Source organism: Meles meles, chromosome 14 (assembly GCF_922984935.1).
Source record: "Meles meles chromosome 14, mMelMel3.1 paternal haplotype, whole genome shotgun sequence".
Taxonomy (NCBI): Eukaryota; Metazoa; Chordata; class Mammalia; order Carnivora; family Mustelidae; genus Meles; species Meles meles.
This window is the reverse complement of record NC_060079.1, coordinates 18666876-18680501: the sequence shown is the minus strand read 5'-3', so window position 1 is coordinate 18680501 and position 13626 is coordinate 18666876. Positions and strand designations below refer to the sequence as shown.

Sequence of the window (13626 nt, the reverse complement as noted above, 5' to 3'; positions counted from 1 at the left end):
TTACTAGTTTAGAATTTTAATAAATTGAAAATTCACTAAGCATTGGCAACTATAAGTATTTTTTTCAAGACCAAATCCTTCCCTCAAGAAAATTCACAGTCCAACTGACATTTCTCAGGGTTCTTTGCAAATCCTCTTGGCTTACAACAGCCAACATGCATGCTTCTCCTCTTCTTTGGTTTCAACTATCATCTTTACACCCATTGTTTAAAAAATTAGTAATTCTGGTTTAGGGAATCTCTTAAAAGTTGGTGAGTTTCCAGACCTGGAAGGGGTTGCAGTGATCAAGATGTCTAGGAATTGTCCCAGGTAGGCCCCACCCATGTATACAAAAGCATCCTTTAGCATCACCATTAGTTGATTATCCTCTGATTGTAATCATGCTTATTTCAGGTAAACTTTAAAGAAGATATATAGCATCTGCATTTTCAAAAAGAGAACAATCTGTTCAAAGAAAATACCAATATAGTACTGACTATTCCAGTTGGTGCCACAAGATGTCACTTATATACAAGAAAATTCTCCATGTATAATAGAAACAATTTTAATTCTTTCCAGTAAACATTTTTTTAAACTTTTTAAAAAGATTTTACTTATTTGAGAGAGACACCGCAAGCAAGAGAGAGCAGGGGTAGGAAGAGAAGAAGCGGGAGAACAGACTCCCCACCACAGGGAACCCAACATGGGGATCGATCCTGCAACTCTAGAATCATGACGTGAGCCAAAGGCAAACACAACAAATTAAGCTATCCAGGCACTCTACAGCAAACTTTTTTTTTTTTTAAGATTTTATTTATTTCTTTGTCAGGGAGAAAGAGAGAGAGCACAAGCAAGCAGAGCTGTTGGCAAGGGGAGAAGCAGGCAGAGGGATAAGCAGGCCCCTCCGCCGCTGAGCAAGGAGTCTGATGTTGGATTCAATCCCAGGACTCCAGGATCATGACCCAAGTGAAGGCAGACACTTAGCCAACTGAGCCACCCAGGTGTCCCAACATTTTTTGAAGCCCTAACATGGGTCCCAACCTCAAAGGGCTACAAATATCACTGAAAAACAGATATGTGCTCAAGTAACTAAATATAACACATTCAATACAATACATACAATGCAATGCCAGAAATAAGAATTGTCAAAGCAAAAATTGCCCCAAAGTTAAAAAGGTAAGAAAGACTATTAGAAGCTATTGAAATAGGTAAAAGGGATCAGAACGCAGTATGAACTCAAATCCTCTGAAACAAAGAATGGGAGAGTTGTTTTGGAGGTGTTTTTAGTATTTTCTTATTATGGTAAAATATACATAAGATAAAATTTACCATCTTTACCTGTTTTAAATGAACAATTCAGTAGCATTAAGTACGTTCACAAATGTTGTTTAACCGTCAGTATTCTCTATTTCTAGAAGTTTTCACCTTACAAAATTGAAACTCTATATCCATTGAGCAACAATTACCCATTCCTCTCTCCTCACAGCCCCTGGTTAACTGTTCTATTTTTTGTCTCTGTGCATTTAACTATTCTAAGTACCTCATTAAGTGGAATCATGTGATAGTTGTCCTTTTGTGTTTAGCTTATTTTGCTTAGCATAAGGCTCAAGATTCGTCTATGTTAGCATGGCATGTATCAGAATTTCATCACTTTTTAAGGCTAAAAATACTGCATGTAAACAACACATTTTGTTTATTTATCTTTTGATGGATAGCCTAGTTGTTTTCAACTTTTGGCTATGGTGAATAATGTTGCTATGAACAACGGTGTGCAAGCACCTGTTAAAGTCTCTGTTTTTAATTCTTTTAGGAATATACTTAGAAGTAGAATTGCTGGATCCCATAGTAATTCCATTGAGCTTTTTAAGGAACCACCATACTGTTTTCCATAGTAGCTGCACTATTTTACATACCCACCAGCAATGTATAAGGATGCCGATTTCTCCACATCCTTGACAATACTTGCTATTTTCTATTTTCTTATTTATGTGAATTTTTTTCCCACCAGGATAGTGTAGTCTTTAATCTCCATTGCCCATTCCCCCATCCATCTCCCCTCTGATAACCATCAGTTTGTTCTCTATAGTTAAGAATCCATTTCTTGGTTTCCCTGTCTTTTTTTTTCCTTTGTCCTTTTTGTTTTGTTTTCTTAAATTCCATATATGAGTGAAATCAAATGGTATTTGTCTTTCTCTGACTGACTTATTTCACTTAGCATTATACTTTCTAGTTCTATCCATGTTGTTGTAAATGACAAGATTTCATTCCTTTTAATGGCTGAATGATATTTCATTGTATTTATGTACCATTTCTTCTTTATCCCTTCACCTATCAATGGGTACTTGGTTTACTTTCATAATTTGGCTATTATAAATAATGCTGCAATAAACATAGGGGCATGTGTCTCCCTTTGAATTAGTATTGCATTTTGGAATAAATATCCAGTAGTGTGATTATTGAATCATAGGGTAGTTCTATTTTTAAATTTTTGAGGAATCTCCATAATATTTTCCAAAGTGACTACATAAATTTGCCTTCACACCAACAGGGCACGAGGGTTCCTTTTTCTCTGCTTCCTTGCCAGCATTTGTTGTTTCTTGTATCTTTTATTTTTGCCCTTCTGACAGGTGTGAGGTGATACTTCATTGTAGTTTTGCTCTGCATTTCTCTGGTGATCAGTGATGTTGAGCATCTTTTCATGTGTCTGTTGGCCATCTGGATGTCATTGGATAAGTGTTCATTTCTACTCATTTTCTAATCTGGTTATTTGCTTTTTGGGTGTTGATTGTATAAATTCTTTATATATTTTGGATACTAAACCTTTATCAGATATGTCATTTACAAATATCTTCTCACAATCCATAGGCTGCCTTTTATTTTTTTTTATTTTTATTTTTTTAAATAATTTTTATTTATTTGACAGAGAGAAATCACAACTAGGCAGAGAGGCAGGCAGAGAGAGAGGAGGAAGCAGGCTCCCTGCAGAGCAGAGAGCCTGATGTGGGGCTCGATCCCAGGACTCTGGGATCATGACCTGAGCTGAAGGCAGAGGCTTTAACCCACTGAGCCACCCAGGCGCCCCATAGGCTGCCTTTTAGTTTTATTGTAGTCCCAATAGTTTATTTTTGCTTTTATTTTCCCTAAGGAGACATAACTAGAAAAAGTATTGCTATGGCCAGAGTCAAAGACGTTACTGTCTATGTTCTTTCCTAGGATTTTTATGGTTCCTGGTCTCACATCTAGGACTTTAATCCATTTTGAGTTTATTTTTGTGTACAGTGTTACAAGTGGTCCAGTTTCATTCTTTTGAATGAAGAGATTGTTTTTTTCCCCCATTGGATATTCTTTCCCTCTTTGTCAAAGATTAATTGACCATGGAGTTGTGGGTTCATTTCTGGGTTTTCTATTCTGTTCCATTGATCTACATGTGTCTATTTTTTATGCCAGTACCATACTGTTTTGAGAACTACAGCTTTGTAATATAACTTAAAGTTCAGAATTGTGATACCTCCAGTTCTGTTATTTTCAAGATTGCTTTGGCTATACGAGGTCTTTTGTGGTTCCAAACAAATTTTAGGACTACTTGTTCTAGTTCTGTGAAAAACATTATTGGTATTTTGATAGGGATTGCATTAAATGTGTAGATTGCTTTGGGCAGTATTAACATTTTGACTTTATTTGCTCTTCCAACACATGAGCATGGAATGTCTTTCCATTTCTTTGTGTCATCTTTAATTTTTTTCATCAGTGTGCTATAGTTTTCAGAGTATGTCTTTTATCTTTTTGGCTGGGTTCATTCCTAAGTATCTTATTATTTTTGTACAATTATAAATGGGACTGTTAATTTCTCTTTCTGCTACTTCATTATTGGTATACAGAAATGCAACAGATTTTCATACATTTATTTTTGTGTCCTGCACAAAAATAGTGAAAGTAGTGACAAACACTACTGATTTCACTTATCAGTTCTAGCAGGTTTTTGGTGGAGTGTTTCCAGTTTTCTAAATATAGTATTATGTCATCTGCAAATAGTGCAAGTTTTACCTTTTCCTTGTCAATTTGGATGTCTTTCATTGCTTTTTGTTGTCTGGTATGGTTAGGAATTCCAGTACTATATTAAATAAACGTGGTGGGAATGGACATCCTTGTCTTATAATCTCAACCTTAGAGGAAAAGTTCTCAGTTTTCCCCCATTGAGTATATTTATTGTGAGTTTTTCATACATGGCCTTTATTATTTTGAGGGCTGTTCCCTCTAGACCTGCTTTGTTAAGGGTTTTTATCATGAATGGATATTTTATCTTGTCAAATGCTTTTTCTGCATCTTTTGAAATGATCATATGGTTTTTATCCTTTCTCTTATTGATGTGATATATAATGTTGATTGAACTGTGAATACTGAACCACCCTTGCATTCCAGGAATAAATCCCACTTGGTCATAGTGAATATTGCTGGATTTGGCTTCCTAGGATTTTGTTGAGCATTTCCTTTTTTAAAGACTTATTTATTTACTTTAGAGAAAGAGAGAGCATATACACAAGTGGGAGAAGGGGCGGATGGAGAGGGAGAGAAGGAGACTCCCTGCTTAGTGTAGAACTGGACTAAGGGCTTGATCCCAGAACCCTGAGATCTGACCTGAGCTAAAATCAGGAGTTGGATGCATAACTGACTGAGCCACCGAAGCGCCCTGGATTTTGCTGAGAATTTTTTTTGCTTTTATGTTCATGAGACATACTGGCCTATAGCTCATTTTTTTTGCGATAGCTGGTTTTGGTATCAGGGTACTATTGATTCATAGAATGAATTTGGAAGTTTTCCTTCCTCTTGTACTTTTTGGAATAGTTTGAGAAGAATAGGTATCAACTCTTTAAACATTAGGTAGAGGGGCACCTGGGTGGGTCAGTGGGTTAAAGCCTCTGCCTTCAGCTCAGGTCATGATCTCAGGGTCCTGGGATCGAGCCCTGCATTGGGCTCTCTGCTCAGCAGGGACCCTGCTTCCCCCTCTCTCTCTGCCTGCCTCTCTACTAACTTGTGATCTCTCTCTCTGTCAAGTAAATAAATAAAATCTTTAAAAAAAAAAAAAAAGGAAGAACAAAACTGGAGAACTTACACTTTCCTATTTTAAAACTTACTACAAAGCTACAGGAATCAAAACAGTATGGTACAGATTTCTTCCTGCTCTCAAAAAACAAAGTTCCTATGAAAACTTTTATAAACTGAAATGGCATAAAGTGAAAAAGCAATTAATACTAATTTACATGGAAATTTTTTTTAATATTCGCAGACCGAAAAAACAATCTCTGTCAGGCTTTTCAGATACTTTAGGACACATCTTCCTAATGGATGAACAGCATAAATCAAGATTAAGCACAGATGCTCAAAGACACAGTACAAAGCTACGGTGGCTTGATACTGAGATGTAGTTCCCAGGGAAAGAGCTTGGTTGTGCCACTCTTGCTGCTCAGGGTGCATGCTGCCTCTATGAAGTCTCACTACAAAACAAGTGCTGAATGGTTTTTTTCTCCCTTTTAATCTTTTGTCATAAAAGCAACAATCCTTTTAAGATCTCTTTCAGTTAATGAAAACAGGTACCAATGTAGGTTTTCTGTAAAAGCAAAATGGCATAACACAAATTTTTGAAAAGCAGGGCATATCTACACTGACACAAGATAGACATATAGACCAATGGAGTAAAATTAACAGTCTAGAAACAAACCCATATGTGTATGGCAAATTGATTTTTGATATGGAGGTCCAGACCATTCACTGGGAGTAACAATAGACTCTTAAAAAACAGATAATTCTGGGACAACACGCAAAAAAATGAAATGGAGGGATGCCTGGGTGTCTCAGTGGGTTAAAGCCTCTGCCTTCAGCTCAGGTCATGATCCCGGGGTCCTGGGATCGAGCCCCGCATTGGGCTCTCTGCTCCATGGAGAGCCTGCTTCCTCCTCTCTCTCTGCCTGCCTCTCTCTGCCTACTTGTAATCTCTGTCTGTCAAATAAATAAATAAAATCTTTAAAAAAAAAAAAAGAATGAAATGGAATCCCTATTATACAACATATACAAAAACTAACAGAAAGTGAATCAATGTCTTAAACATAAGAGCTAAAATCATAAAACTCTTACAAAACCCTAGAAGTAAATCCTATAGAATCAAAATTTAAATGGAGTCACTTATTATGGGGACAAAATGGCATTGGCCAGTTCAGGCACATTAAAGCAAAACAAAATTTAGCCTTACCTGACAAATTGCAGTAACTTATGGCTCCTCTCAGAAACCAGCCCAGGACAGTGATGCCCCAAAATGCCACGTCTGTTCATGTCATCTTTGGACTTTCTTTTTTCTCCAATTCAGCTACCCTGACACAAATACAAAGACCAATCAACCAATCAAATGAAAAAGCCAAGTAACTTCCATGTTTACTCCATAAACACCTTTTAACTTTAAACTCATTGCTCTCTCAGTGTTGAGTTTCTCGGTTTACAGTTCAAAGAAACTCATCTTTCTGTTTTATTTTACTCAGTGTGCGGAGTTAGGTTTTTGGCAGTCCTTATGAATTTGGATTTGGCAATGGGTTTTTCAGTATGACACCAAAAGCACACCATAAGAGAAAAAATAAACTAGGCTTCATCAAAAATTTAAGTTGGTACATCAAAGAAAGGAAGTGAAAAGACAACCTACAGAATGGAAGAAAATATTTGCAAATCATATATCTGATAAGGATCTAATATCCAGAATATAGAAAGAACTCATAACTTAAACAATAAAGACAACCTAATTAAAAAATGGGCAAAGGACTTGAATAGACAGTTCTCCAAAAATACACAAATGGCCAACACAGACATGAAAAGATGTGCAACATCACTAGCCTTAGGAAAACAAAAATCAAAACCACAATAAGATACTATTTCATACCTACTAGGATGACTATAATTTAAAAAAAAAAAAAAAGAAATTTGGGGGCACCTGGGTGGCTCAGTGGGTTAAAGCCTCTGCCTTCAGCTCAGGTCATGATCCCAGGGTCCTGGGATCTAGCCCTGCATTGGGCTCTCTGCTCAGCAGGGAGCCTGCTTCCTCCTCTCTCTCTGCCTGCTTCTCTGCTTAGTTGTGATCTCTGTCTCTCAAATAAATAAATAAAATCTTAAAAAAAAAAAAGAAAGAAAGAAATTTGGTGAGGATGTGAAGAAATTGGAACCACATGTTGATTTCTGTTGGTATGTAAAAATGTCTTAGCCACTGTGGAAAACAATTTTATGAAGTTCTCAAATTTTAAGAATAGAATTACCATATGACCCAGCAATTCCATTCCTAGGTATTTGACAAGCTATCTCCATCGCTCTAGGCTGATTTGTGGGGCATGTGTCAACCAGTTGTAGCAAGAATCCCAAGTCAGTTTACAGAGAACTGTAAATCTGGATCCACCTGGATATCTGATCTCCTTCAATATCTGATCAAACTCTTAGTCCCCACCCTTGGTGTCTGATCACCCTGATTTGCCTTCAGTCAGAACCCCAACAAGTCAGTTTAGCCAGAATGCCTCCTGACCCCTATTTCCGATTAAAAAACTTCCATACGCTGCCCTCCAACTCTGCTCCTTAGCTATAAACCACTACTTGTTCACACTGTATATTTGGAATTGAACCCAGTTCTATACTGAAATCTCTTTCCCTCCTTTGCAATAGTTCCTGAATAAAATCTGTTTTCATCACTTGAACTATGTCAGGCTCTGGTTTTCTTTTAGGGTATATTACACCCCACCAAAATTGAAAAAAGGACTCAGATACTACCACACAAATATTCACAGCAGCACTATACACAATAGTTGAAAGGCGTAAATAACCCAAATGGCCATCAATGGACCAATGCATAAAACCGTGGTATATACATACAATGGAACAGAATATAAGCCATAAAAGGAACTAAGTATTGATACTTGCTACAAGGTGGATGGACCCCGAAAACATTATGCTAAGGCAAAGAAGACAGACACAAAGAAATCACACGTTCCATTTTTGTGAAATATCCAGATTAGATAAATCTAAAGACTCTAAAAGTAATTGGTGTCTGCTAAGGTCTAAGAGAAGGAAAAATGGAAATACTTAATGGGGATGATGAAAATGTTCTGGAATTAAGAGTTGATGGTTGCACAACATCATGAATGTACTAAATGCTACTGAATTATACTCTTAAAATGTTTCCTAAGTTCTGTGAATTTCACCTCAATGAGAATAAAGTTTATACCCAACAAAACAAACTTGTTCAAAGGTGCAGAACTGCAATTAGACGTTGTCGCATATGGTGATTATTCCCTTTCTGAATTGTTAGAACTCTTCAGTGAGGTTGCTTCTGTTTGCTTTTCGGAATTTTTTAAACATTAAATTCATTAGCATTTGACATATACTATGGAGGGCTTAATGGCTTGGACTAGGAACTATAGAAATGGTGACATTCCCTTTCCACTGGGATGGGCTGAGCAATAAAGCTCGTTCCAAGTTTTTCACTCTGGAAATTCAGAAGGGCACCCTACCCACCAAATAGCCACATCCTACCTCGCATTTTACGGAGCCGAATGCCTGGCCTGCGGAGGAGCTTCCCCCCTCCCACCACCCCCCATCCCCCGATCCCCCGGTTGGGCCTGAGTCCCCAAGGGCTTTGCGGGGACACCCCTGGCAACACCACCCCTTCGCGCGCAAGCCTCCCAAGCCAGCCCGGCCCTTCCAACTCCACCTCTTCCGCCCGCGGTCCCCAGCTCGCCCCGCCCAGCGCACCAGTCGGAAGTGCGGGCGCCGGAACAGGCCCGGGCTGAATTGCGACGCTCCCGCGAGGGGACGCACCAAGCGAACCTGCAACCCGCAGGGCGGGGCCCTTGCCCGCACGTAGCATTCCGGCCGAGCCTGAGGCGCCGTCATGACGCCCAGCGTGGCGTCTTTCCGCACAGGTGGGCAGTGGCCGGTGGCCGGTGGCCGGTGGCCGGTGGCGGGTAGGTGGGTGAGAGTGGCAGGCCCGCAGCGGACGGTTAGGCGCGCGAGATCTTGGCCGGGGTCAGAGGTGAGCGAGCGGCTTCCCGAGTGGCTTTTCGCGGCTTTCCACAGAGTGGAGATCCCGCAGGAGGAAGGTGTTCCCAGAGACGGGAGCGGGGTGGGCTGAGTCTCCGCACCCCGGGTACTCGCCTCAGTTGCCTCTTGCAGTGTTTCCAAGCAACGGTTTTGGTTGTAGTTTTGACTTTTGGATTCCAGGTACGGGTGTTTCCGGAAATTCCCAAGAATTTAGCGTAGCGCTTCTTTGGGAGAGGGCTCCTTGGTATCCATATTGAATAAAGGCTGTTCCCCCTGCTGTTGAGTTGTGGCGTTATGTTAGTAAATCCTAAATTGTTTCAAAAACAAACAACAACAAAAAAAAAAACAAAAAACAAACAAAAAAAATTCGAACAGTTAAAGTGTCAGGTCGATCAGGAAAAGCCGTGGAATCAGTTACGAGTTTTACAGTTGGGTTAGTTTATTGGCCCTCGCTGTGGTTACCGGGAGTTCAGAATTAAGAGCTATCTGTTCCTAGAAGCTGTCTCCTGGAACCATCGCATCAGGAGGGGCTGCGTTTTCCCGAAGTCCCTGGTAGGAAAATGTGATTAGCAATATTTTCGGAGTTAGATTGAGTAGAGTGTACGAAGGTTGAGAACATGATATGAAGTTAGAGCAAAATTAAGAAAAAAGATGTACATTATCAGTCTGAGCAGAATTCGATCTTTAAGTGCACTGCTTTTTAAAATCTAAAAACGGGGGCTGGATTGAATGGCCTGAAGGTTGTAAGCTTTAGTAAAAAGAATCTCAGATTAAAAATTGAGAGAGTCTGAGTTCCAGTCTGTTGTGTAATCTTGGGAAAATTTTTCGCTTTGGTGCCTTATTTTGTAAAAGGAGACGATAATGACAATGGTCTTTTCACAGGGATCTGGTAAATCTTATATGCGGTCGTAGGGCTTGGTTTGTAAATGTATACGTAGTTAATGGTATTAAAAAAATTAAAGTTGGGAAGCTTTCCTCTTCCCACCCCTCTCCCCAGTTTAGTGACAGGAGATCTAATTTTAAAATCACCACATTTTGTCTGTACCTGGTGTATCTTCATCTTTAGATTCAGAGGTCAGAAATTTTCACCTTAACTTGAACTTACTAAATCCTTGAGCTGTTGGAAGGTAGGATTTGTGTCTTCCTTTTTAAATTATTATTCCTGGAACTTGGATGGTGCCTGTCATTTTTTGGTTTTGTTTGTTGCTTAAACCCAAACTGGCAAAACCTAAGCTTTGGGTTCACCAAAAACGGTTTCACATGGAGAATACTGTTTTCTGTTACTTGAGAATGTGGTTTTTATAGCTTAGGGGTATGTAGACACACAAGTTAGAGGAAGTTAGGTAAAATTAGCCTTTGCATCCCCTGGAGATTTTTTTTTTTTTTTTTAATGCTGATCCCTAGGCCCTACTCCACACCAGTCAATCAGAATCATTGAAATGTAGGGCATGAGTATACCACTTTTTAAAGCTCCCAGAGTATTCTGTTGAGCAGCCAGGATGAGAACCCATGTGTTAAAGGAATGAGATTCTTCAGCAGTGTATCCAGTTTGCTTGAAGGAGGGGAAAGGTTAGAAGGACTGGAGCTGTATCTGCAAAATGTAGCTTGGGATATTTGGGGGAATATCTTTAGAGGATTTTTATCAGCAGGTGTGATGAAGTGTATGATTTGTGAAGTGAACTGTACAGTGATAACGGGCAGTGGGTAGATTGTTAGAATAATCCATAGGAACAATAACAGTAGCAACAGTGGTGATGAGGAGGAGAAATTTGAAGACATTCTTTTCTCTCCTGATGTTAAATATCTTGAAGAAAGCAAGTAATGATTCTAATTTGCAAACTTTATTTTACCCTACCTAGTTAAAACTGTACTTTAAATTCAAACTGTACTTTTTAATAATTGGAAAGACTGTGATACGTGATTTTTATTGTTGCTGATTATTCAAAAATGTGTTCAAAAATTTCTGTTTCTCAAGTAATTTTCCTTAGTAACAAAATAATCTGATTTCTCTTAATAGCTTTATGTTAATGTGGGGGGGTGTTGTTGTTTTTCAGCACTGTAAGATTGACATTAAAGACATGGTTTTCAACCCTCTTCATCAGTGCACATAAGTTATCTCTTCTTTTTGGACCTCCATTTTATACCACAATGGTAAGCTAGAGCTCATTATGTTCTTATTTGTTTTTAGAGTGTTCTCTTCCTTTATTTCTATAAAAATATCTGTATTACAGGTACAGAAATACTTATGTATGCCTAAGTTAACCTACCTGGGAAATTATTTAGCAGTCATCTGCAAAATCTTTTCTAGAAAATAGGGAACTCAGGCACCTGAGTGGCTCAGTCGGTTAAGCTGCTGCCTTCGGCTCAGGTCATGATCCCAGGGATCCAAGGAGCCTGCTTCTCCCTCTCCCTCTGCCTGCTGCTCTGCCTACTGGTGTTTTCTCTCCCTCTCGCTAATAAGTAAATAAAGTCTTTAAAAAAAAATTTTTTTTTTTAATGAAATAGGGGATTCATCTCTCAAATGAGTTGTATAATTATGTCTAACTGAAAAGGATAGTGGGTCTGTTCTAATGTTTGTGAAACATTAAAAAATATTTACTTCTCCTGCCACAATTAAATCACTGGCACGGAGGATGGGTGTAAATACGAATGACTTCGGCAAGGGGTAGGAGGAGGGAGTAGGCACAGGTTTCTCATATTTTAAAGTTCCTCTTAATTTAGATTTTTTTTAAGTTTAAAAACAAATGTAACCTGCTTACCACAAATAACGTTTAAAGCAGCATCAATGTTAGCCGTCTAATGGCACGTTTCTGTTCACTGACTTACAGTCATTAAGCATATTTGGGGCTGGGCATTTACCTTTTGCCATGAAAAATTTTAAAGAGAAAGGGAAAAGAAAGCACTTAATTGTGTTTGAGAGAAGCAGCAGCATTTAAGGATGAAAAACCAAACACTGACCACAGTGCTGAAGAAACCTTTGAAAACATTTATCCTCTCTTTTGATCTTGCCTATCCACCACTGCCCTGTTAGAGAAGAGTAGAGCTGTCACACTGCTGATCTTGACTTAGATTTTGCATCCATATTAGCTATCAAGCTCTCAAGTGTTAGGAGGTCGTGAATAAATGATGCTTATAAACATAAGCAGTTACATCTCACTAGAGCTTTTGAAGTTTTGATTTCAGAAGATAACAGCATTTACTTGAGAAGACTGACAACCAAATGTCTTAGAGTATACGTTTGATTATGTTTATTATGATTTTTTATATAAAGATTTTTATGACCAAAATAATGAAAAGAACCTTATATATTTGTTAAAAGAGTAGATCTAGAGTTACAGTAGTCTTGTGCTGGAAAATGGTTCATATTCAGGAATCTCATCTTGAATCCTGGGAACCAATTTTAGTAGGAATCCGCTGCTTGTAAGATTATTTTCATAAATTGGTATAAGTTTATTTTAACTGAGCTTTTTGAAGTGATGGCATATTTCACAATTTTTTAACTTTTACATTTTAGATGTTTGGTAAAGTGAGTGGGTCGTTTTTTGTTTTTTGTTTTTTTAATTGCTGTCTAAAAAAAACAGCTGTTTTTGTCATCATATGAATTCTCCATCCCTAGAACTAGGGTGGCAGGGTCACTTAAACCTTTCCATGGTTTCCAAAGGCTGGCAATATTTTTTTTTTCTCCCTGCCTTCTTGGGATTTTGGTGGGTGCTAATTTTTAACCCATGGAGTTTAGTAGGTAGAATTACTGGACTCCACAAAATAAAACAGAAGAAATTTAGAACCTTACTACTAAAAAATGAAAGTTCTCTTCCTCTCAACGGAATTAAAAATTAAAGATGACTGTCATTGTGAATGAAAAATACTGTAACACTGTATGGTACCCAAACCACAAAATTAGAAAGAAATATCATTGGTGTTAAATGTGCTTATATAAAACCTAGTCCTGGGGCGCCTGGGTGACTCAGTAAGTTAAGCCTCTGCCTTTGACTGGAGTCATGATCTCAGGGATCAAGCCCACCATCGAGCTCCCCACCCCCCCGCCCACTCTGCCTGCCTCTCTGCCTGCCTCTCTGCCTACTTGTGATCTCTTCGCTGTCAAATAAATAAAATCTTTAAAAAATAAAAATATAAAACCTAGTACTACTTATTCTTAGATGTCATTACAGAAGACAGTTTTACAAGTGAGGAAGACAGAGCTTTACCTTCCTTCTTGCCTTGATAAAAGGGTCTCGAAATGGATAGAGTGGGAATCTATTATATATTCTCAAGCCCTACGTACAGTAGTAAAACTATTATTTCATTAATTTTAGATGCATTTTTCTTTTTCATTTTAATATTACTGAATTGAGTCTGCAATTAAGGACATTTTGCACTTAAAATTGGCTGCAGTTGTTTCTTAATATAACCTAGGATACTGATGCATACTTACAGTTAGTGGTATCTTAAAGTCATTGAAACATGGTAATGATAACTATCATTTATTGCATTTCTACTGTGCACTGACCTAGAAACTTTATATTATAAATTCTCTGCATTAAAATACCAGGATTATCTTTTTTTTTTTTTTTTTAAGATTTTATTTAT

At 38.2% G+C, this 13626-nt stretch overlaps 1 protein-coding gene and 1 long non-coding RNA gene across 11 annotated transcripts in view; one reads left to right on the top strand and one right to left on the bottom strand.

Annotated features, from left to right (window-relative positions):
• The window catches only part of LOC123925112, a 250482-nt gene extending 241556 nt beyond the window's left edge, over positions 1-8926 (bottom strand). The window contains exons 1-2 of the long non-coding RNA XR_006814915.1: positions 8827-8926; positions 6224-6342 (exon numbers count right to left, since the gene is read on the bottom strand). This is a non-coding gene — a long non-coding RNA (uncharacterized LOC123925112). The remainder of the gene's footprint in view (positions 1-6223; positions 6343-8826) is intronic.
• SUPT20H (SPT20 homolog, SAGA complex component) overlaps positions 8735-13626 on the top strand; it is a 39396-nt gene continuing 34504 nt past the window's right edge. For 8 of the 10 annotated variants that reach the window (XM_045978255.1, XM_045978253.1, XM_045978250.1 and 5 more), the window contains exons 1-2: positions 8735-8921; positions 11094-11190. In XM_045978255.1, coding sequence (XP_045834211.1) covers positions 11188-11190 — 3 coding nt within the window. In that variant the 5' untranslated portion in view covers positions 8735-8921; positions 11094-11187. The other 2 variants (XM_045978247.1, XM_045978246.1) reach the window with 2 other exon arrangements.